The 23502-nt window shown below is 40.5% G+C and overlaps 1 protein-coding gene across 2 annotated transcripts in view; it reads left to right on the top strand.

Annotated features, from left to right (window-relative positions):
- MGRN1 (mahogunin ring finger 1) overlaps positions 1 to 23502 on the top strand; it is a 578779-nt gene that overhangs the window by 337770 nt on the left and 217507 nt on the right. For both annotated transcript variants that reach the window (XM_044089070.1, XM_044089069.1), the window contains exons 8-9: positions 8989 to 9036; positions 9344 to 9412. In XM_044089070.1, coding sequence (XP_043945005.1) covers positions 8989 to 9036; positions 9344 to 9412 — 117 coding nt within the window. The remainder of the gene's footprint in view (positions 1 to 8988; positions 9037 to 9343; positions 9413 to 23502) is intronic.

Below are 23502 nucleotides of genomic sequence, written 5' to 3' on the forward strand. Positions count from 1 at the left end.
TACTCGTATAAAGCCAAAAACAAAAGTTTCCAAACCTAACTGGACACCCGCCAGCTTGCCCCAGCCTAGGCTGGATGGATCCTCCCCCCTTCCTACATAGTAGGCTCCATCATAGGGTTTTCTGGATTTCTTTCATGTCTCCAGTGTTAGTGGTCTCTCCTAAGAAAAGGAGAGTACTTTCCCTCAGGAGGATTCTGATACCCCAGGTTCGGAGTTAGTGAACTGGATTAGGTTTGCCAGATGTCTCCACTCTCTATTTTGAATGAAGCTCTGAGATACCTTTTCTTGTTTAGGGGCATCCTTATAATGAAGACAACATTCAAATAGGAGGCTAAGGAGTTCTCTCAGGTCTGAATAAGGTTTAAGGTTTAAGTAACTGTTTTTTATTCTTGTTATAATCTTTTGGAAGTATATTTTTAGCATGAGCAGTTAGGTTTTAATAAAGCCTTTTTTATGAATGTTGTGATTGTTAAATTGTGGGTCTGCCTGAATGAAAACTTATAACCATCCTGCCATTTTTAAAAGTGCTGGAAATGTATTTGCCAATATGTCATTGGTGTCTTATTTTCTGTCACCTGCTGCTAGAAAGCGCAACCATTTAAAGGCATCCAGGAATCCCATTTCATCTATATAAAAATCCTCTTGGATTCTGGGAAGGGAAGTATTTATCGGTTCCATCCAAGAATGACAATGGCAAGGAGAACAAGATCTCTGTCTGCTTTGAGAAGGGCACCTACTCCTATGCTACCCTGACCTTAAGGACACCCCACTAATGGAGTCTTGCTGAAATGCCAGAAATCCCGTCTCTCTTAGCTCAAGTTGAAGGCAGAGTGAATTAACGATAATGACCTCTATAGGATGAGTGCCTTAACATTTTTCAATGTGGCAGTGCCATGGCAGATGCATTATGCAGAGAAGCAGCAACATGATTTGTTATTAGGAGACTTAAGGACTCAACACCTGCCAGATTATGTTAAGGCATAGCTCCTTAAACGCACCTGGGTGAGAGGCTTTTTTTGCCCTGTGGAAAAGATGTTTAAAAGACGAGAGGAGAAATTGAAAAATCCACTCTGTTAAAAAGATTTGCATTCTTAATCTCTGAAATACAACATAAATTATTCTACCAAAATGTGGCATGTTTACCTCAAGCAAGAAAACTCTATGTAGTGCAGACGAAGTTCTAAAACATCTGTGATTCTGCTGCAGTCTGCCAGGCCTTTTAATTTGGTACTAAAATTCTTAATCTAAAAGCTGTTATATGCTTGCCATCTTGTTTTAAGTACTGGTTGCAACACATTCATCATCTAAACTAATACTGATAGTCTCTCTGTAGGTTCATTTCCATATGTCCTTAACAGTGTCATTTTTTATCTACAAAAAAGCAAACTGTATACCAGTAACTGCTAAAGCAGAATTGCTAATTCCCTGACATTTAGATTACTGCATTTAAAATGCTGTCCTTCTGTTGCTGTTAAGTTAGAAATTAAGGGCCAGTATTACCATCACAGAAATTCTGCTCGAGATGTGCTTTCAATGATAAGACCTCCATTTGGTCTTAAAATAGCTGCTTTCTCTGAAATTGTGCCACCTTCATAGAATCTCAGCTTCCGTATCTCAGTACCCATTCAAAATTCAGGACTTTTTTTTCTGTACTACTAACCCTTCATTCCATATTTTTTTTCATTCATTTATTTATTTATTAATTATGCTTCACAGCAGAACTTGTATTTCATTTGTTCAGTGAACCTTTACCCATTCACAAGTGCTTTCTTTATGATTTGTTTAAATACTCGAGTCATATGTACAACTTGTAAAATATTAGGTGCATCTGTTGTAAAAGTATTCTTTGTTTTATTAACATAGTCCTCTTAGGTTTGCAGTTGCACACATTGCATCTGTGGGTAGTTGAAAATGGAGGTCTTAGTACTTGGACACATTCCCCCATGTTGTTCTTGCCTTTGTATGGTTCTTTTTATCAGATGTAGTAAAATATAATACCAGCTGTATTTGTATATTTACAACTTTATTTCATTTATGTTTGCATACAGACATACTAAGTCTCTAGATCTGATGTCAGTTTTCATTCATTCCTCAACCATTGGGGTTCGGATCTGACTTGGCCATTATTTTCAGCTCATGGCCACTTGAAACTCTCGAGTTCCTGCCTTACCCACAGTGCTCTATCCCTAACCCCCTCAGATCTCATTTGCCACTTTTGCGAAAAGATGTGTTCACTGTGAGCTCTCGAGCGAATTATTTCAGATAAGTTTGATGTATAGCTTTTTCTTGCACAAATTATATTTCTAGTTCCTTCCCTACCTATATCCATGTAATTCCTATTTACCATAGCTAGTATTCTTTCTTCTGTCCCTTTTTACATTTTCTAGTGCAGCTCCGATTGCCATTGCTGGTATCCCCCCCCATTTTTCTAATTATTGTCCGTTTAAAAAAAAAAAGCATTTCTCTTTTTCCTTTTTCTTATTTATTTTCATGGTTGCAAACATGTCAGAAAGATCTTCAGGGTTTAAAAATTGTGGGAAATGTGGTCATAAGCCTCCTTTATCAGATGCACATAAAAAACGACCACCTTAGGCTCCACACAACACTGAGTTTAATCCAATGAAAGATTTGGCGCTTTCGTCAGCACAATGTCTGGACTTCTTCAGAATAACATTTATGAACTCTCAACCACTTTTGAAGTGATAGAAAAACACGCTCCAATGTAAATTATTAACTTTTAAAGCAAAATACATGCACATAAAAGAAAACTGAGCTTGTGCAGGAACACACAGTAAAACCATAGTTAAAACATAGACACACTACTAATAACATTCATAATGCTAACATTAATTTTAAATTCAAATAACTTGAAATAGAAATAACGTCATTGAGTCCTGGATATTGCCCAGCATTGACTCTGAGTTGCTACTTTAATTCAAGGTACTCTAAAATAATGTCACTGGGTCCCCCAATGATCATGTACCAATCCCTCTATGACAATAAATTTGAAGGTATGTGTTGGATACATTTTGACATGTCTGAATAAGGCATTATGCTCATCTCTCTTTTTGATGTCATAACTGTGCTGGTAGATATGATATCTGAAGTGCCTAATGGTCTTTCCTATGTAAAAGGTGTTTTTTTAATCAGTTGGTGTTTTTATTTGTGTCTTTATCAGATGCACATGATTGGTGTGTTTGTTTTCCCTGACCATCTCAAAGTGGATTGCTCTATTTGCAGGTGGTTTAACCCAAGAGCAGTTGAAAACCACAAAAACAAATTGATCTTGAAAGGTCTGTTTCCTTCAACCTTTTCCTCAGATCTGAAGACCCTCCCCTGTACAAGGTATGCATCCTCTGTTGGTCCAGTGTCTTCTAGAGTTCCCTCACCTTTTTTTTAGAAAGACACCGGAGTTCCATATCTCCAATCCCTCTCTCTCTCCTCATCCTCTTTGTTCTTCCAGGAGCCTGACAGAAGCTGACATGGATAGAATGATGAGGAAGTTTCTCTTGGCGCAGATCCAGTTCGGAATTCTTCTGATTCCTATCCCTTTGGGTCAGAAATCTCTTACCAGCTCTACACCCCCTAATATGAATCCTTCTCTGATCTTATCCTTGACTGTGGAGCCTTTGGATCTGAGCTTACTGGGACTGTCTGTTTCGGATTTGAAAGTGCACCAGCTCTGAGCATGTTGGAGCTGAGTGACTCCCTGAGCCGGGCATCCCTGTCTAGTCCAAGACATTGGAGTCGACTCCAAAGTTGCCAGAGCCATCTGTGCCCCTCAGAGCTTCAGCTTTGTACAGCTCGGCTCCAACTTCTGCCTTGGGTACATTGCCTTTGGTCAGAGAGAGCCAATGGTTCAGAAGCATGGCTTCTCTGCTTCATTGACCTCCTCCTTCCCAGAGCACTGTGCATTTGAGGCGGTGGAGAGTTTTCTCTGTCTCTGCAGGGAGGATGACCCCCCCTCGGATATTCCCTCTACATCCTATGCGTCTGTGTGACTTGAGCCTCATCATTCTACTCCACAGGGACTGCCAACCCAAAGTCTCCAGGCTACCCAGCAGGGTATTTCTATTTCTTCTGATACTTCCCTGGAACATACCAGTGAAGAAGTCCCTAAGAAGAGGAAGTGCAAGAGGCGGCACTTGGATTCCCCCCAGGAGTCAGTCACTAAAGATGCCAATTTTGATGAGGGGAAGGGACCCCAAGATCTCCACCTGATGACATCTCATTTGGAGACATCTTGTAAGCAATAAAAAGAAGAATAATCCCCTGGTAAATCACAGTGAAAACAAGTGCATACAGCCAAAAAAAGAGAAATATCCACTGTGAACCACATACCACCAGGAAGCTTTCTTTTACATTAAATTACAAAGCACCATGAAGCTTTTAAGTGAAACTGCAAAGTTGCATATTAAAGTACTTGACTTCAGTTTGGTGCTACGTGATTTACAGTGGATTTTTCTCTTTGTTTGGTCATTTGGAGACATCCTAGAGATCCTTAAGCAAAGGGAAGATTGGTTTACCGATAACCCTTCCCAAGAGGAATCAATATTCCTGGAGGCCTTTGAGTCTGGCTGATCTACTTCCTGGGTGACTCCACCCTATGATGAACTCATTGACTATTTCTAGATGGGTGTGGAAGGAAACAAACATGGTTTAGCTGATTCCCAAAAGACCAAACCAGATTTTGGCACCACCTAAAGGAAGAGAGTTTTGGAGCGAGGGAATACTGGTAGTTGCTGTGGCTTTGGCAGGAGCCACCAAGACAGAACTCATGGAACAGAGTTGTATTGTCCATCCCCATAACAGGGAGTCAAGGGCATTAGACAGATTTGGGAAGCATGTTTATGCTTCAGTGACATTTGCTGTCAGATTGCTGAATTATTTGTCGCACTTCACTAGATTGCAGAGAAATTTGATTAAGGAACTGTCCAGGTCACTCGCCGGGACCAGTACTACTGAGGCTTAGACTTCTGTACCTCACAGTTGGCTACCCTACAGTCCATTCCAAATTTGTCCATGAGGCTCATTTCACCATGTGGCTGAAGGTACCTCAAGGGTGGCAAGTTCAGGTATTTCCATAACTGGCATGCCTTAATGCTCTTATGTCACTTTGAGGAGCCCTTCAAGTCCTCTTTCATCAATGCACCCTTTTACGAAAGTTATTTGTTTGGCCCTAAAGTAAAAGACACACACTCCAGGTGTGAGCAAAATGGAAAGACCCTTTTCCAGGAGTCAGAGGAGGTTGAAAGATGTGGTTCAAGAACTCCCATGGTCCTTTCCAAGATCCCCGTGGAGATAGTTCCCCCACGGGCAGAGGGTGGAACTCGAACGGAAAACACCACCCACGTGGCATGATGCCTGCAAGAACCAAGGGTCTAGAGATTCTTTCTCTGACAGACCCTACCAGTACTCCTGAAAGTAGCCCTGCTAGTCCACCTCTGGAGGCAGTCAGGAGGTCATTTTTCCCTGCACCAGAGAGCCTAGCTAGACCTTAAAAAAGATGCATGAGTGCAGAGGATTATTTCCAGAGGTTATATAATTGCCTTTTCCCTGCCACTCCCACATATGTGCAACATTCCTGATGTTCCTCACAGACAAAAGAAAGCAGCAGCAGAAGAAATAGAAAAGCTGCTAGAAAAAAAAGTGTCATCCAAAAGGTCCCACCAGACCAGATAGAATCTTGAACTTACTCAGTATTCTTTTTAGTACCGAAGAAAACAGGGGACTGGAGACCAATTTTGGATCTTGGCAATGTGAACAAGTCAGTTCAGCACACCATGCTCCTGATGGTCACAGTTCAGTCCATTTTGCCTTTCTTGCACAAGGATGGCTGGATGTGCTCAGTAGATCTTCAGGATGCAGATTATCACATAAAAATTAACAGGTCATCCAGCAGATTCCTACACTTCTGGCTGGTGGCCAGCCATTACCAGTTCAGAGCTCCACCCTTTGGCCTCAACACAGTCCCCAGGGTGTTCACCAAATGCACTACAGTAGTAGCAGCTCACTTCAGACTGCAGGAATTTCGAGTGTTTCTATACCTGGATGACTGGCTGATAACCAGTCTGACTAGGCATCTACTGGTAAATGCCTGAGATCAGGTACTCCAGACTTGCTCCCTGCTGGGGATTACCATAAATTATAACAAATCTCTGTTAGAACTGTCTCAGGTTTTGGAATTCATGGGGGCAATCTTCAGCACAGTGTCTGTGGCAGCCTGTCTTCCCTTGCCAAGAGTGCAGAGTATCCAATTCCATGTCAGAAGGATAATTCAGAATTCCTCAATCAATTTCAGCTCCTTTTCAATTCGGTTGATATTACAAGCTTTAGGATCCATGTCTGCAGTGATGGGTCTAATCCCACTTGCAAGATTTCATATAAGGATTCTACAATGGATTTAACAACTCAGTGGTCCATTCTTCATCCACATATGTTGACTCAGATAAAAATTACCCTAGCGTGCAAGATGTATCTTTGGTGGTGGATCCATTCAGGGTAGGTTCTACAAGGCCGTTCTTTCATTCTACCCCAACCTATGGCCATAGTGATCATGGATGCATCCCAGATAGGGTGGGAGAGGCACTTCCTGTGAAACAGTCCAAGGCACATGGTCTCCTGAAGAAGCCAGCTTGCATATCAATGTCCTAAAAATGAGAGCAATGCTCTTAGCGATACAGGCTTTCCAGGACTGTCTCCCTTTCGGGACCTTTGTAGTTCAGACAGGCATGATCCTTGTGGTGTGTATATCAACAAACAAGGAGGTATCGAGTCTTACCCCTTGTGTCGAGAAGCTCTCAGAGTTTGGCAATGGGTGTGATGTCTTCCACAGATTTCTGAAAGCAGCATATATTCCAGGGAAGTCCAGTGTGATAACAGAGAAGATGAGCAGGTCCATTCTGCTACCTAACGAGTGGTCTGTCAGGAAGAAAATTATGGAAATGATTTTTCGCAAATGGTTCCAGCCATGCTGCAATCTCTTTGCATCTCCCCTAAACAACAAATGCAACAGATTCTTTGCTGTAACCCCCCCCCCCCGCTGAGTTATTACCGAGAAACACTCTCCTACATAACTGGCCACCAGGTCTCCTCTATGCCTGTCCCTCAACACCCTTAATTCCCAAATTCCTACAAAAGCATCTGGTTGAAGAGCAAAGTCATCCTCATTGCCCATTACTGGTCTCAACAAATTTGGTTCCCCTTTTTTTGGCCTCATCTAGTCTACCCATCTTGGATTCTGGAACCAATTCCAGACCTTCTGTCTTACCCGACAGACATGATTCACCCAGATATCTCAAACCTAAAACTGACAGCGTGGTTACTCCACTTCCATTGATAGCCAGACAATATTCTCTATCTTCCCCTGTCCATCATATACTTTTGTCTTCTCACAAGGCTTCCACAAGAAAACTTTACAGAAGTAAATGTAAGAGATTTGCCCTTTAACCCTTTTTCAGCACCAGTGCATAGTGCCCTTGAATTTTTAGCAAAAATATTCCACGAAGGAGCCATTTCCTCAACTATTAAAGTACAACTAGCTGCCATTTCCTAATTTTCATATGGGGATTGAAAGTTCCTCATTAGCTACATCAAAATTTTGTAAGGCCTTTTTGAAAGATACCTACCATTCTTTTCAGATCCCCTTATAAGAACCAGCTCCACCATTGTACTTTAAATTTAGTGTTACATGCCTTAATTCATTCTCCCCTTAAACCAACAGCAAAATGCAATCAAAAGTTTTGGACCTGGAAAACTATATTTTTTGGTAGCTATCACATTTGGTAGAAGCTTTTAGAGCTTCAAGCATTGTCTGCTAAACCTCCTTACTTGATATTTCACAAGGATGGACTAGCTTTATGACAAATCCTTCCTTCCTAAGGTGGTGTCAAAATCCAACCTTAACCAATCTAATCTCCCAGTCTTCTTTCCAAATTTTTATTAACAAAGGAGAATATATGTTACACTTACTGGATGTGCATAGGCAGTTATGTTTTTACTTGCATAGAACGAAGGTTTTCAGAAAAACAGAATTTATTATTATGTTAGTTATTTGAATCCTTTGCGGATTCCAAATTAGGCAAGCCAGTTACAAAAGTATCTTTAACAAGATGGCTAACAGAGTGCATTTCATTCATCTGTAATAAATTGGGCCTTTCCTTACCAAAACCTGTCAGAGCCCATTCAACCAGATCCATGGCAACATCATCAGTGTTTTTATCCAGGGCTTCCATGGACAATGTATGTGAGGCTGCTACTTGGGCCAGTCCTCATACCTTTATTACTTATTACAAATTGGATCTGGTCTCAAGGGGAAGACCAGCTTTCATTTCATCAACTGTGCTTAGGAATGTCCTTCCTTAAAGTCCTCCCAGGATTTCTGTTTGCTGGGGACTCTGTCTCAGTGGTTGAGGAATGAATGAAAATTGACAGCATCAGGTAAAGAAGTTGTTTAGTCACCATAACATTCCATCTTTGTTGTCCATTTTCATTCTTCCTCAACTTCCCTCCCACCAACCCCCTTCCTTTAAAACTAATGGCTTCTGGAAGAACGAGACCTTATAAGGGGACCACTGTTCTTTATGTGGAGCTCCAGGTATGTTTTTCTATTACCAGGGTACTAATTTTTCCTTTGATACTGTAAGCCAGCAAACAAGATCTGAGGAGGTTAGGGATTGAGCACTGTGAGTAAGGGAGGAGCCCAAGAGTTTCAAGTGTCAAGGAGTTAAAATAATGTCTGAGTTAGATCTGAGGATTGAAAGCAAACCCCAGTGGTTGAGGAAGAATAAAAACGGACAACACAGATGGAACGTTATTGTGAGTACTTTTGTTTTTTTTTATTTATTTATTTATTTATTTATTCAGTGTGTTCGCATACAGATATAATAAGTTGCCAGATTTACTTTATACAGACATACTATGTGGCCAGCTTTTTCATTCGGTGTATTTTCATGAAGCGTGTGTAATTCTGTAACTTTATCTTCACAGCATGTTGATGGGAGTTTTTCTGTGAAGCCTCTAAAACAGAAACAAATTGTAAGTATTAATTTTTCATAATCATATAGTCCTGTTCATTAGAGGTAGCATTTATCTAGTCTTCTTATTATGCTCATTGGAAATTTTGTGATAGTAAATTTGATTTTCCCCTTGTGAGGGGAAAGAATTTTTGTCCAGATAAAGTGGGATTTGTAAACATTTAAAAACACGGATGTTTTCAGTTGCATGCTGCTGATAATGGAAGATCTTATTATTCATTGGGATTAAGTGGCTTGTTGCCACTGCTTTTAGCACATTTTTGGCAAGACACTATTGTTTGGATGATTTTATTTATTTATATTTTCAGGTTGATAGAGTTAGTTATCTTCTACAGGAAATCTATGGAATTGAAAATAAAAACAACCAGGAAACCAAGGTACATTTTTGGATTCTGAACATTAGTCGTTTTTAAAAGTTGGCTGACTTGGCTAGATTGAGTAATTGCTATTCCAGCTTCCTTTTTGTAGTCATTATTTTCTGTGCATGTTTTTTTTTTTTTTTTTAACTGTTTGCTTAGGGGTGAGGCAAAACATCAAACTACCAATTAATATGTTTAAGTAACAAGTGGATTTCATTACTGAATGCCGACTCCAGACCCACATTTTTTTTCTTACCTTCAAAAGTCTTTGGCACACTCCTAGTACTTGCCATGATTACCATTTTAGATCGAACCAAGAGAAATACTTTGCTAACGAGTCATTATTTGGACTGTCATATTAAACTGAAATTAGCAGCATGTTACACAGAAACTGTACAATATAAATTCATAATTGCAGACAGATTTATTGAAACAAGCTGACCAAGCACTACCGTGAGATTAAAAACATTTTGTTTATAACACAGATTAGTGTCAGATACACTGCACTTCCTCAGCTGACTGAGGTTACAAACACGTCCACCAAAAGTTTTTTTTACAACCATTTTTATAGTTTCAAAGCTTTGTCCTTGAAGAAAACATTATTTTCCTCTATTGAAGCCTTCTTAGTCCAGATCCTTATCTCAGTCCAGAGAAGTTTTCAGTAGGCCGAAATATTCTCTTATTGATATGATAGTCTGTAACTTTTCACTTGAATTTCTGTGTGCATTCAGCTGTTTAGGATATTTAGACCAGCCTGTTTTGTTAATACCATTAGCTACAAAAACATTTAGAAGTGTAATACTTTTTGTTCCACACAAGCACATTCTGTTAAGCCAATGCATATTTTTTTCTGCACTTGCGGATGCTGTCTCACATGTTATTTCTAAAAAAGTATTGCATCGTTAGTATGATTACCAAACCTCTGTATATATATATATATATATATATATATATATATATATATATATATATACACACGTATGTGTGCATATATATATATATGTGTGTGTGTATATATATATATATATATATATATATATATATATATATATATATATATATATATAAATATGTCTATAATATGTGTGTGTGTATATATATATATATATATATATATATATATATATATATATATATATATATATATATATATATAAAATACGTCTATAAATTTCTATCAGATATATGTTATTAGTATGAGGGAAACGAGTATTATGTTTGTATAATTCTGTCATGTCACAGTGAGGGAGAAGGGTTGAAATTAGTCTTTCTATTGCATGGCCATGCTGTGAACACTCCTGTTAACCACCAAACATTGCTAACTGATTGGGACCCTCTGGGTGACTCTGGAAATGTATTTATGTATTGACAATTTATTTATGTATTGACATTTGATTACTGGGAAAGTCTGACTGGTTAGCAGTCCATTTTCAGCAGAAGCTCGGGGAGGAAAACTCCAAAATATTACAAAACATTTTAAGAACAATAATTTTACAATCTTTAAAAATAATATAAAAAACAATTACACTTTAAGTAATTATACCAAATTAGATCTAAAATGAAAACGCTGGTTAAGAATAGATTCAAGCTGTATGACAATGATTTAATACTTAGATAAATTGTAGCCAGTTGATAGAGAAACTAAAGTTAAGGTAGTATAATACAAACAGGAATTGCAATATGAAATGAGAAAAAAGCTAACTTATGGTATATTTAGAGAAATGGTCAGAGGATAGAAATTAATAGAAGTAAGGAAGTGAGTGAAAAAGGGAGAGTAAGGAAGTGTAAGGTATGAACAGGTACGTGTTCACATTTAAGGATATAGTTTATCATGAGGTTGAGCAAGAACAGAGTCAAATTTTGGCAAGAAAGTCTTTCAGAATTGTTTTGAAGGATGGGAGGGAGGAAACTGATCTGATGGATACAGGTTATGAGTTCCAATCCTTAGCAACATGGTAGAAGCACAGACAGTGCCCAGCAGACGTGATAAGTTTGTGGACAGACAGGAGTTTTTGGTCATTGGATCGTAATGACCGACTGGGTCATAGTTGTGTAGAATATTGTTTAGTGCTGAAGAAGCAGATGGATGCTGGATAATTTTATAGGTGGTAAGAAGCTGTGCATATCTTAGTTGATGGGATAGTTCTAACCAGTTTAGTCTTTTTAGTGATTTACAGTGGTGGGTTCTGGTAGGGATATTTACTGCAAGTTTAGCAACTGAAGGAAATATATTTTTTAGAAAGAGTTGTGGTTCTTGTAGAAAGCTAGGTTTCTGTGGCTCTGTCTGTTCTCTAAAATGCTTCACTTGGTAGACTGTAATGGTGATTGCTAGATGAGCAGTACAGACCAGTCTTGCCTATCCCCAGCAACAGTCCTCAAGCCATCCTTCAGAATCCCCAGGCAGTCTCAGTTAAGCAGAGGGATGGTCTTCTCTCAGCCCAGATGAGTAATGGCTGCTTTCTGAGATTGCCGAGTTGCTTAGTATTTCATGAAGAGCGAACCAATCAGCTCAGTGTAGGAACCCCATTTCAGTTATGTGTATTTGTAACATTATTTCTGTTTATGCCCACAGCTTATGACTAAGGCTGAGGACTCCCAAGATGGCTACACATTGAGTAACAGTTTAATTTCAGCTCTCCCAGTGTGAAAATAGAAACTCGGAAGAGAGAGCCAATGAACTCATTTTTGGGGGGAAATTCAGTAACTGGCTAATAAGTGCACTGCCTGGATGCCAGCAAGAAGGAAATTCAGAAACATGAAAAAAGTCAACCACAAAAAGTGAGGAAAAAACACTGACTGGGAGGAATTCTGCAGCTGTTAAGCAAAAAGCAGTGCAAGCTCCAGCTTTGGTGCACGACATGACTTCCAGTAAGTTGTCTTAAGTTTCAACAGGTTGGGAAGTTCCATTCAGCTGAGTTGCTGTAGAGTGGAGCAATGATGAGTTTTATGGGGGTGATTGGCTGCAAACTCAGATATTTTGTTATAGCAGGATTCTAGATTATTAAGGTCAGCCTTACGTAGGTTGGTGAATATATTTCAGCAGTAGAAGAGGGTAGATAGTAGGTGAGATCTTACTGTGACTAGTCTAGATTGGTGAGTAAGGTATGGTTTGGCCCTGTACAGAGTGTCAAGTTTGGTATGGACTTTTTTGATTGTTAGGGAGATATGTTTATCAAATTTGACTCTATCTATAGGGACTCCTAGGAGTTTGGTCTGATTTGTAGTTTAAAACTTTGTTCCATTAGAGGAGTAAATAGGGGTAGTGAGCTGAGCTTGGATGTTTGTGAAAATTGTTAAGTTCATAGGTTGATACTAGGCTATCTGCCCTAGGGCATTTATAAGCCTAGCCAGAGTGTGTTTGGCTTTCGCCACCCTTTTAGATTAGTTGACTGTGCCTCTGTATAGTAGGTCACAGAAGGTAACCCTTTTAAGGTTAGTTTACTGTACCTCTATCAAGCAGGGACACAGAAGAGATCCCAGGGGTAAACTTACGATCTCCCATCCACTCGTCAAGATTTCTCTTGAAGAGGGTCAGTGAGGGGCTCTGCCTAACATGGATTGGGATTTTGTTTCAGAGTGAGGGGAGCCTCTGGGATATGAATCTGTCCCTCCAGCATGTCCTATTTATTTCTGTGCTGAGGTTCAAGTCCCTGGAGCGTGTAGCTCTAAGGGATTTGGATTTCCTGAGGTGAAGCATGTCCATTAATTCTGGGTTGGACATGGCTTTATACTTCAGACACAGATTGCCTCCGAGTAGGTGGTACGCCACTGAGTAGAGTTGGAGTTTCTTTAGCCGAACTGCATAGGGCATCTGTTTGAGCCCCTTGATCCTCTTGGTGAGATACTTTTGGGGTCTTTCCAGTTGCTGCAGGTGTCGGGTAAGGTACATCCCAAATGGGGCATTGTACTCTATTATGGGCCTGATAAGTGATGAGTAGAGGGGCACAATGACCACTCTTGATCTAGATGTGAACCCTTTCGTGATAAGGTGGGCTATATAGAAGGTCTTTCTAACCACTTTGGCAATGTGATTGTCAAAGGAGAGATTGCTATCTACTTGGGTCCCCAGGTCCCTAATTACTTTTTCCGTACTTAATGGATTACCACCTATGTGGTAATTTGTGGGCACTTTGTTTTTCCCAAAGGGGATTACTATGCACTTTTTGGCATTTAGCTTTAGGCCATGGCTCTGGCACCAGATGTTCATCGTGTGACACTGCTGCAGTCATTACACTTGGGTTATCCTGCCGTCAGGCGGTTCCCCAGCTGGCCTGAGTTCCAAAGTCTTGGTCCGGCGTCGGTTGCTGTTGCCTCCTCCCTGACGTCAGTGCGACAGGGGTATATAAGATGCAGCCAACGCCATTTTCTTCAGTCTTTCTTGCCGCGCGGTGCCCGAAGTAAAAGCAGTTCGCAAGTGCCGGTCGGCCTACTGCTGAGATTTTCATTCTGAATCCAGAACTGAAGTCTTCTACAAAGCTAAGTACCCCATTGGGGAAACTTTTTCTTGCCTCAGACTGATGTCAGTAAAAGTTAATAACTGTATTTCTTGTGGGAAGCAAATACCTCATAGGGATTTCCATTCTTATTGTATCCCATGCCTAGGCCCAGACCACGACGTTACTGGTTGTCGGTTTTGTGCTAGGTTTAATAAGCGCACTATTAAACGTCGGTTTGATTTTGCCCGACATTACTTTGGCAGAAAATTTTATTATACCACGCCATCGGAACTTCCGACGACCTGTATTCATAAAAAGCGCAAAGACAAGGACAGGCATCCGAGGCCCAAAACTGACAATGAAGCCTCTTCTAGGCCAGTCACCGGTTCTCCTTTTTTCAGTGAGGCGCCTTCGCAGCCCCTGACGACCGTTTCTGCAGAACCACAGGCCTCCCCCGACCCCCACGTGGAGATGGCTGGGCCTTCGGACGCACTAGCTTTTCAGCAGACCAAAACCGATCCTGCAGAGGGATCCGGAGTACGTGAGCTACCCGCACCTTCAGACGGTGTCTTCAAACCTACTCAGCTAATCATTAAACCCTCTTCTAAGTCAAAGCCTCCTTTAAAAACTAAGAAACAAGTACAGCATTCTCCAGGACAGGCCTCCATGCCTAAGAAACAAATGCTAAATATGGCCGAAGACCTAATCACTCTGATCAGGGGTTCCCATCCCACCTGATAAAAGGCCTAGACAGGATGCAAGTTATGATTCATCCGACCAGGGGTCCATTTCCTCAGACTCATCCTCAGACCTGGGATATTCTTTTCCCCCTTATGAGGATTCTGATGCTTAGGAATCTATTCCATCAGCCTGTCCGCCTGAGGACTACTCCTTTTGGGAAACCTTAAACACCATGAGGGAGCATTTCCATTGGGAAGGCCAGGATTATTCAGAATCCAAGAAAAGGCTCAGAGACTTCCTATTATTACCTCAACAATATTGTGGATGATGTGTACACTGAATCCAGCTTAAATCCTTATTCCTTACCCCCAGCTCCACTTAAACTGGACAGATATTACAGAGTCCCTGACTCACACACATTTCTGTATAAAAGCCCTGTTGCTGATCCTGAAACTATTTCTCAGGGACCCAAAGGGGTTCAGACCTCATCAGCAAAGAACCCAGTTCCCTCTGACAGAGATTCCAGAGCACTAGACAGGTGGGGAAAGAAAGTATATACGTCTGCAACTTTAGCAATGAGAGCCTTAAATTGCCAGTTTCACATGCTAAAATATCAGCAATTTTTGATGTCTCAATTGAAACAAAAAATGCTTCCAGATACAGATCTTCCTAATTTTAAAGAAATGCAGGATTTATTGCATGCCGCTGAACAAGTGGGAAAGCATTCTTTGCAATGTGGTTTTGATTCTTTAGAGGCCTCATGCAGAGCAGCAGTTACAGGCTCTGTCATTAGAAGACATGCATGGTTAAAAGAACATACGTTACCAGATCATGTTAAAGCTAAATTACTGGATGCACCTTTACAGGAGGATGTTTTATTTGGAGTTAAGGCAGAAGAGGTGTTAAAGAAGATGGAGGATAAGGCAAAATCTATGCAAACAGTGAAGGATTTCTTACAGGTTCAGCCTCCTTGATTTAGTAGAAACTGGCCAAAAAATAACTGGTCCTTTCCAGTTAATGACAGACCTCAAAGGCGCAGATACAGACGGCCAAGAGGTAGAGGTCAACCACAAGGTCCTTACAGGCCTTGACAATGGGGTGCATCAGGCCAGAAAGAAGGGGAAGACAGGCACCAACCATATAAAAAACAGCCCCAATGACTTCCCACTTCAGCTGCCGAACAACTCACTCTTGGCAGCCCCTTTGGGAGGAAAACTGGCACTTTTTTTTATCACAATTGGCATATGATCACCCAAGACAAATGGGTTCTCAATATTATTTCAAAAGGTTACAGGTTCCACTTTCACACTCTGCCAAGATTAAAAGGAATGCCAAATCTCCCACTAAATCAATGGGCAGAGGCCCAAAAACAAATGATGGCACTCATGAACATGGGAGCTATTCAAAAGGTACCACCACAGGAACAAGGGCAAGGATTTTACTCAAGACTCTCTCTGGTTCCCAGAAAAGACAAAGCCCGGAGGCCCATTCTGGATCTTTCTTCACTAAACACTTACCTGGATGTTCCGAAATTCAGAATGTTGATATTACAGCAGCTTCTTCCCATGCTGGGCAAGCAAGCTTGGCTCGTGACTTTAGACCTCAAGGAGGCATACCTGCATGTCCCTATCAGACAAAACTGCAGAACATACCTCAGGTTCTTAGCTGGTCCAATGCACTATCAATTCTCTGCACTGCCCTTTGGATAATCTGCTGTGCCCAGGGTCTTCACAAAGTGCCTGGCACCAGTAATTGCATTTTGCAGACAGAAAGAAATTCAAATTTACCCATACCTGGACAGCTGCCTCATTCAAGCAGAGAGCAAGGACATTCTTCTACAGCATCTGGCGTTTGTAAAAAAGTTATTAAGTTGCCTAGGGTACGCAGTAAACGAAAAGAAATCAAAACTAGTGCCCTCACAAGAGATAATATTCCTGGGTGCCAGCTTGAACACAACGGCCCAGATGGCTTATCTCACACCAGACAAGCAAGGACAACTGACACAATACTTTCAATTGATGGCAACAAAGACCCAACTCCCTGCAAGAAAAATTCTGCAGGCCTTGGACTTTATGGCATCTTGCATACTACTAATTCCATATGCCAGACTGCATATGAGGAAACTACAATGGTACCTAAAGAATGTATGGTCTCAACACTGTCAAAGTTTGGAAACAGTTATACCACTAATATCTTGCCTTCAACAGGAGTTTCGATGGTGGGCTCAAGCTTGTCACCTCAACAAGGGACAGCCTTTCACTCAACCCACAGCCAGGCAAAAACTGACAACAGATGCATCGGATTATGCCTGGGGGGCACACATGGCAGCAAAATGTATTCAGGGCAAGTGGCCCGCAGAACAAAGGCATCTTCACATCAATCAAAAAGAGATGCTAGCTGTACAAAATGCCCTTATAGCTTTCAAGGACCTGTTGCATCCAGGACAACTACTACTAAAGACAGACAACACCACAGTTATGTGGTACATAAACAAGCAAGGGGGCACTCAGTCCTACCCCCTCTGCAGTCCAGCCATGACCTGGTGGAACACAGCTATAAACTATCAAGTTCATCTACAAGCACAATTCCTGCCAGGAGAGAAAAACACACTGGCAGATGACTTAAGCAGAAATATCATGGATCCCCACAAATGGGAATTGAATCCTCAAATATTCAGAATGATAACAAAGAAATGGTGGAGCCCGGACATAGATCTGTTTGCCTCCCCAATGAATTGCCAGCTAAAGTAATTCTGCACAAGGAGTTACCATCCGCAAGCATGGAAAGTGGATGCCCTCTCATTCTGCTGGACAAACCTACAAGTATGTGCTTTTCCACCACTGCCTCTTCTCCCAAAGGTACTCATAAAAGCCAGGCAAGAAGAGCCAAAAATGATCCTGATTGCACCAGACTGGCCACGCCAGCACTGGTACCCAATCTTAAAAAACTTAGCACAAGGACCACCCTGGATTTTGACTCAAATACCACATCTGCTGTCTCAGCACAACAATCAATTACTCCACAGCCAGCTAAAGACACTAAACCTAGCTGCATGGAAGATTCCCTAGCCACGCAAGCAATGCCTCTGTCCAAAGCAGTTATGGATGTAATTCTGGAGGCCAGAAGTCCTAGTACCAGGAAAGCCTACTCGGATAAACGGAAGAGATTCTGTGCCTGGAATCAGGCTCACAACCTTGATCCTCTTGTGCCAAACATTCCTCAGATACTACAATATTTGACAGAGATCCTGGACAAAGGCCTCTCCTTTTCATCCATCAAGATCCACGTCTCTGCCATCTCTGCACATTACAACACGGATCCACCAATTTTCTCTAATCTTTTGCTAAAACAGTACCTCACAGGGACTAAAATCATAAGACCGCCCCGTAGAGCACCTACTCCAACTTGGGACCTCAACTTTGTTTTGGAAAAATTAACTTTACCTCCTTTTGAACCATCTAGCACAGCAGAATTAAAATACATTTCTTGGAAAACTGCTCTGCTCCTGGCAATAACTTCTGCAAGAAGAGTTTCAGCATTACCGGCACTAATGGCAGTGGAAACTTTCCTCATTTTCCACCAGGACAGGGTGTCCTTAAGAACTAACCCTACGTTTATGCCTAAGGTGGTTTCAAGTGTGTCTCTAAACCAAACCATTCACTTGCCTACTTTTTATCCAAAACCACAGAATAAAGGGGAAAGAATACTGCATTCATTGGACATTCACAGGCAGTTACGCTTTTACTTGGACTAAACCAAAGCTTTCAGAAAATCTGAGCAATTATTGGTAGCATATGCTGCAGCAGCACAGGAAAAACCTATTTCAAAACAGACTATTTCCAAATGGATAGGACATTGCATACATTTCTGCTATACGCACCATGGAAAACCTGTGCCTAACAGCATTAGACCTCACTACACCAGGGCAACAGCCACTTCAACTGCCTACCTCAGAGGAGTACCTACCAAGGATATTTTGGAAGCAGCAACATGGAGTTCTGTGCATACCTTCACCAAGCATTACCATCTGCCTCTATACTCTAAATCCAGAGCTGGCTTCGCCTCTGCAGTGCTGCAGGGCTTCATAGCCACCCCTAATGCCTTATAGAACCAACCACCCTACCTCAGCTTTGGGATTCTACCCAAGTGTAATGACTGCAGCAGTGTCACACGAACATAGTACAGTTTTGTACCTACCATAAATGTAGATGTTCGAGTGTCTTCACTGCTGCAGTCCAGGTTACCCTCCCTCCATCCCCTCTTTCTTAGCTGGGACATATCTACACTTTTATACCCTATACTACCTATGTGGTGTATTTGCTGGTAACTGAAGATTTTGGTTCTACTTTTTATGTATGTTTTATTAGCAATATATATTGCCTACCTATTTGGGGGCACCTGACATCTGGGGCAAGAAAAACTTAAGAAAATGACGTCGGCTGCATATTATATACCCCTGGCGCACTGACTTCAGGGAAGAAGCGACAGCAACCAACGCCAGACCAAGACTTTGGAACTCTGGCCAACTGCGGGACCACCTGACGGCAGGATAACCCAAGTGTAATGACTGCAGCAGTGAAGACACTCGAACATCTACATTTATGGTAGGTACAAAACTGTACTTTAGGGATGATGAAGTGAGATTGTAATTTGCATGTTTGTTGAGCATCAATTAATGTGTCACAGTGTCAAAGGCTTCCGACATATCAAGAAAAATTGCTGATACTAATTGTCCTTCATTTTTGAGGTGATGCATAGTATCAGTAAGGCTTATTAGCTCTGTGTTTGTACTTTGTTTAGTCCTGAAGCCATGTTGTGAGCTGGATAGTAAGTTATTAGTGGTGAAGTGATTAAGGAGTTTTTGGTGTATACATTTTTCCAGGGTTTTTGCTGTGGAAGTGAGAATGGCAGTTGCATGGTAGTTTGAGATATCGCTAGAGGGGGCCCCACCTTTGTGTAGGGGAATGGTATGAGAAATTTCCAGAGGTGAGGCACATACTGTTCGGAGGTAGAGTGATTGATTAGGATGGATATGGGGTAGGCAGTGGATGGAACTGCTGCTTTTAGGAATTCATTGGGTAGTTGTTCGGCAGCAAGACAGCAGGGTTTTAGTTTACTTAAGAGTTTTTTTTATGTAACTAGTTTGAATGAGTTTAAAGGCGAAAGAGTTTGTGTTGTCAGTGATGGGGGTGGGACTGTGAGTTGTAGGTTTTGCTTGTTGTTTAGGAGGGATGTGATAGAGTTGCTGAAGTGAGAGTTGAACTGTGAGGCTAAGGGTTCAGAGGTATAGGAGGTGGAGGGAGCAGGGGTGGAGGTTTTTCCAGGATTAAGTAGGTAGTTAATATTTTGCCAGAACTTTTGTGGGTTGTACAGGTAGTTTTGTTGGGAGGTTTGAAAGTAAATTCTTTTTATCATTGGTGATCTTTTCTTAGCTTGGTTTCTTAATTGCTGATATCAGATGAAGTCAGTTTTGTTTTTGGTGGTGTGCTGTAATGACCAAGCTCTATCCCTTTGTTTGATTAGGAGTTTAGTGTTATTAGATAGCCATGGTAATTGTTTGGATTTGGAGCACATTTTCATGGTGGGAGCAAGATTTAGGATGTCAAGGAATTTGTGGTTGAAGTAATCTACTGCAAGGTCTAGTTGCCATTTTTTAATGGAGACCATTCACAATGTTGAAGTAGAAGATTAACTATATCAGAGGAGAAGTTTTTCTTGCTACGTTTGTATTTGAAGGGTATGTAAGCTTGGGTTTGGACTCTTTTTCTAACTAGAAATGTTGAGGCATGGTCACTTAGTGTGACTGGTATGCAGCCAGCTTGGTGCCCTAAGTTTGGTTTGTTGGTTAATATCCAGTCAAGTATTGACTGTTTTTTGGAATGTTTGTCAGTGCAAGTGGGCAGTTTATAGTTTGGGTGAAATTGTATAGATGAATGAAGTTGGTAGGGCGGTTAGAGCAGCAGGAGAGCCAGTCAAGGTTAAAGTCACCTAGGATAATAGTTTCTTGGCTGAAGGAGGAAGCGGACCAAGGAAGGAGAGAATATATGCTATGAAGGTTGTTGCCAGGGGGTAGGTCAGTGGCTATAATGATAATGGCTTTATGAGGATTAATATACAGGCGTGTGAATAGAGTTACAGCACTGGGAATGTCAGGGGAAGTGCAGTTTAATTTTTCCACTATAAGAAAAAAATAAGTCAAATGTACTCAGAGCTGATTAAAAAAAATGAAGCACTGATGGGAGTATAGTCAAAGTTAAAGTCACCTAGGATAATAGTTTCTTGGCTGAAGGAGGAAGCGGACCAAGGAAGGAGAGAATATATGCTATGAAGGTTGTTGCCAGGGGGTAGGTCAGTGGCTGTAATGATAATGGCTTTATGAGGATTAATATACAGGCGTGTGAATAGAGTTACAGCACTGGGAATGTCACGGGAAGTGCAGTTTAATTTTTCCACTATAAGAAAAAAATAAGTCAAATGTACTCAGAGCTGATTAAAAAAATGAAGCACTGATGGGAGTATATCAACTCAAATAAAAGGTTGGCTAAAATGGAAGAAGCTTTAAACAGATATTCAGATGATGTAATAAAACTGCAAAAATCTGTGGTTGAAATGAAGAAGGGACTGGCTATAAATATGAGATTGCTCAAGAAAGGATGTTTAAAAAAATAATAAAATTAGAGGACCGAGCATGCAGGGAAAACTTGAGATTTCTGTTGTACCAGAGAAGCTGAAAGGAGCAGACTGTATTAATTTTATGAAAGCACAAGTAAGCAACTGGACTAGTATTCCACAGCAGGAGTTGTTAATGTTAATTGAAAGGGCACATCATGTGTATGTTCCAAACCTGGCCATTGGAAAGCAACCTAGTCCTTTAATAGTAAAGATGCAGTCCTACCAGCAGAAGGAGTTGATTTTGGCAAAACTGTGGCAGAAGGGCAAAGTACTAAAAGTAGGAGACAGTAGAGTGTTTGTGGAAAATGATTACTCACTGTACACCAGGCAGAAGAGGAGTACATTTATTCCACTACTCAAAGGATGTTGAGAAGCAGTCATGATTCAAACTGCTGTATCCAGCTATCTTCAGAATATTCTTTCCTGGAGGGTCAGAATAATTTTTTGATGCAGAACATACTAAGGGGGAAATACAAAAGTTTGTCCAACAAAAATTGTGCTGTGAAACAAAAGGAGATATGCTTCTTGTTCTTCTGGCAATAAAGACAATAGAGAGAATGTGCAGGTGAAACATTTTCCAGTGTTTCAACAGAAAATACTTGAGAGAGAGAAAAAAGCACAATAGTTTACTAGAAGAACCAAGAGTACATTGGAAAAGAAGCAGAGACTGGATTTGGGAGATGGAGATAAACAGGAATAAAAACAGCAACTCGGAAATTGACAAATACATGTGGGATTATAAACCATTAGTTTTATTACGAAACGTGACAGAACAAGAAAAGCTGGAAGTATTGGATTTTTTGGCTTTTTTAAACTTGTAGGGGACTCTAAAGCATGTGCCCTACTTCATGTCATTAAAGTTTGGAGGAACACTTAGAAGAGGGAAAGAGGAAGGAAAGGCGTAACTGTAAAGCTTGTTTTTAACAGTAATATTTGTGTAGTGCATGATATCTGCATCCTAGAAAAGTAAAGTTTTCTCATTTATTTTCAAGTGTAATGGGGATACTAAAGCAAACCGGTGCCCATGTTGCTCCCTATTTTCTCTTTCTTTTTGTTACATTTTAAGAAATATAGGTACTGCAGTGTAAAAAAAAGTCTGTTTAAGAGTATGATACAAGAAAAAATTATGTGCTTTTTCTTATTCTTGCATAGGGAAAGACTGGATTAACGATGCAAAAGAGCACAACTCACAGCTAAAGACGCTCTCACCAAATGCAGGATGAAATTGAATAAGGAAAGGATGAGAGCGGTCAACATGAACAATGTCACCAATGCAAATAAAATCCAAAGTAACCCACGTTGAAGTAACCAGTCAAGGTGGAAGTATAAAAATCATTTATTTCGAAACAGAGATGAGCGCTTTCGCATAGTCAAACTCTGTTTCGAAATAAATGATTTTTATACTTCCACCTTGACTGGTTACTTCAACGTGGGTTACTTTGGATTTTATTTGCATTGGTGACATTGTTCGTGTTGACCGCTCTCATCCTTTCCTTATTCAAAGACTGGATTAAGGCTCTTGGCTTTATCTAGTAATACGTTTTAAAAGAATGCCAAAAAATGTTGAATATAATAAGACTGCCTTCTAGCAAATAAATAAATACTTGTAGAAGCAACCCTGTAGCTGGTTCTCATATCTCCATGAAAAAAATATGATAAAGAGCAATAAAATCAGAATACGTCTTTCTTTTAATTGCTTTCTTTCAATGGCTAGGAGATAATGTGTTCTAAAAGCATTCAAGTGCTTTCTCATTCTGAGAGAGCAGTAATGATGAGACAAAACTAGACAGCACTTAGTAGAAGCGCAAGCTATGCAATGCGTCTTAGCATGGATAACCTTTCTTTTAAGTTAACCCAAGTGTGTGAGTGTGGCTGTCAATTTGGGACAGTTGTTTCTATTGGGTTTCTGTTCAGAAGGTAAAACTTTAGTATTTGACGATGTACATCGTTTTGTGTGTTAATATTAAGATAATAGGTTTTAGGGTGTATTTTGTGAGGGCTTTCAATAAAACAACGTTTTGTAAAATCTGACTTATGCTTAAATGGATATGACAAGAAACAACTGTTTAAAAGGTAAACCTGCCAAATGTTAGTGTGTGCATTTAAAAGAAAAGCTGGAATTAGATGCTTAACAGAAAACTGTTACAGATAAAAAGTGGAAATAATAACTCTTTAACATAGTGAGCCTTTTGATATTATCTTTAAGTCTTCATGGTCTCACAGATGTATACAAAAAAGAAAGAGTAGTGAACCATATTAAATATATAGAGTGCAAATAGCTATGCTACAGGAGGCACATTTGAAAAGAACTGAACATGT

The sequence above is a fragment of the Protopterus annectens genome, chromosome 12.part0 (assembly GCF_019279795.1).
Source record: "Protopterus annectens isolate FY-2018-M chromosome 12.part0, PAN1.0, whole genome shotgun sequence".
In the NCBI taxonomy this organism is placed as follows: domain Eukaryota; kingdom Metazoa; phylum Chordata; order Ceratodontiformes; family Protopteridae; genus Protopterus; species Protopterus annectens.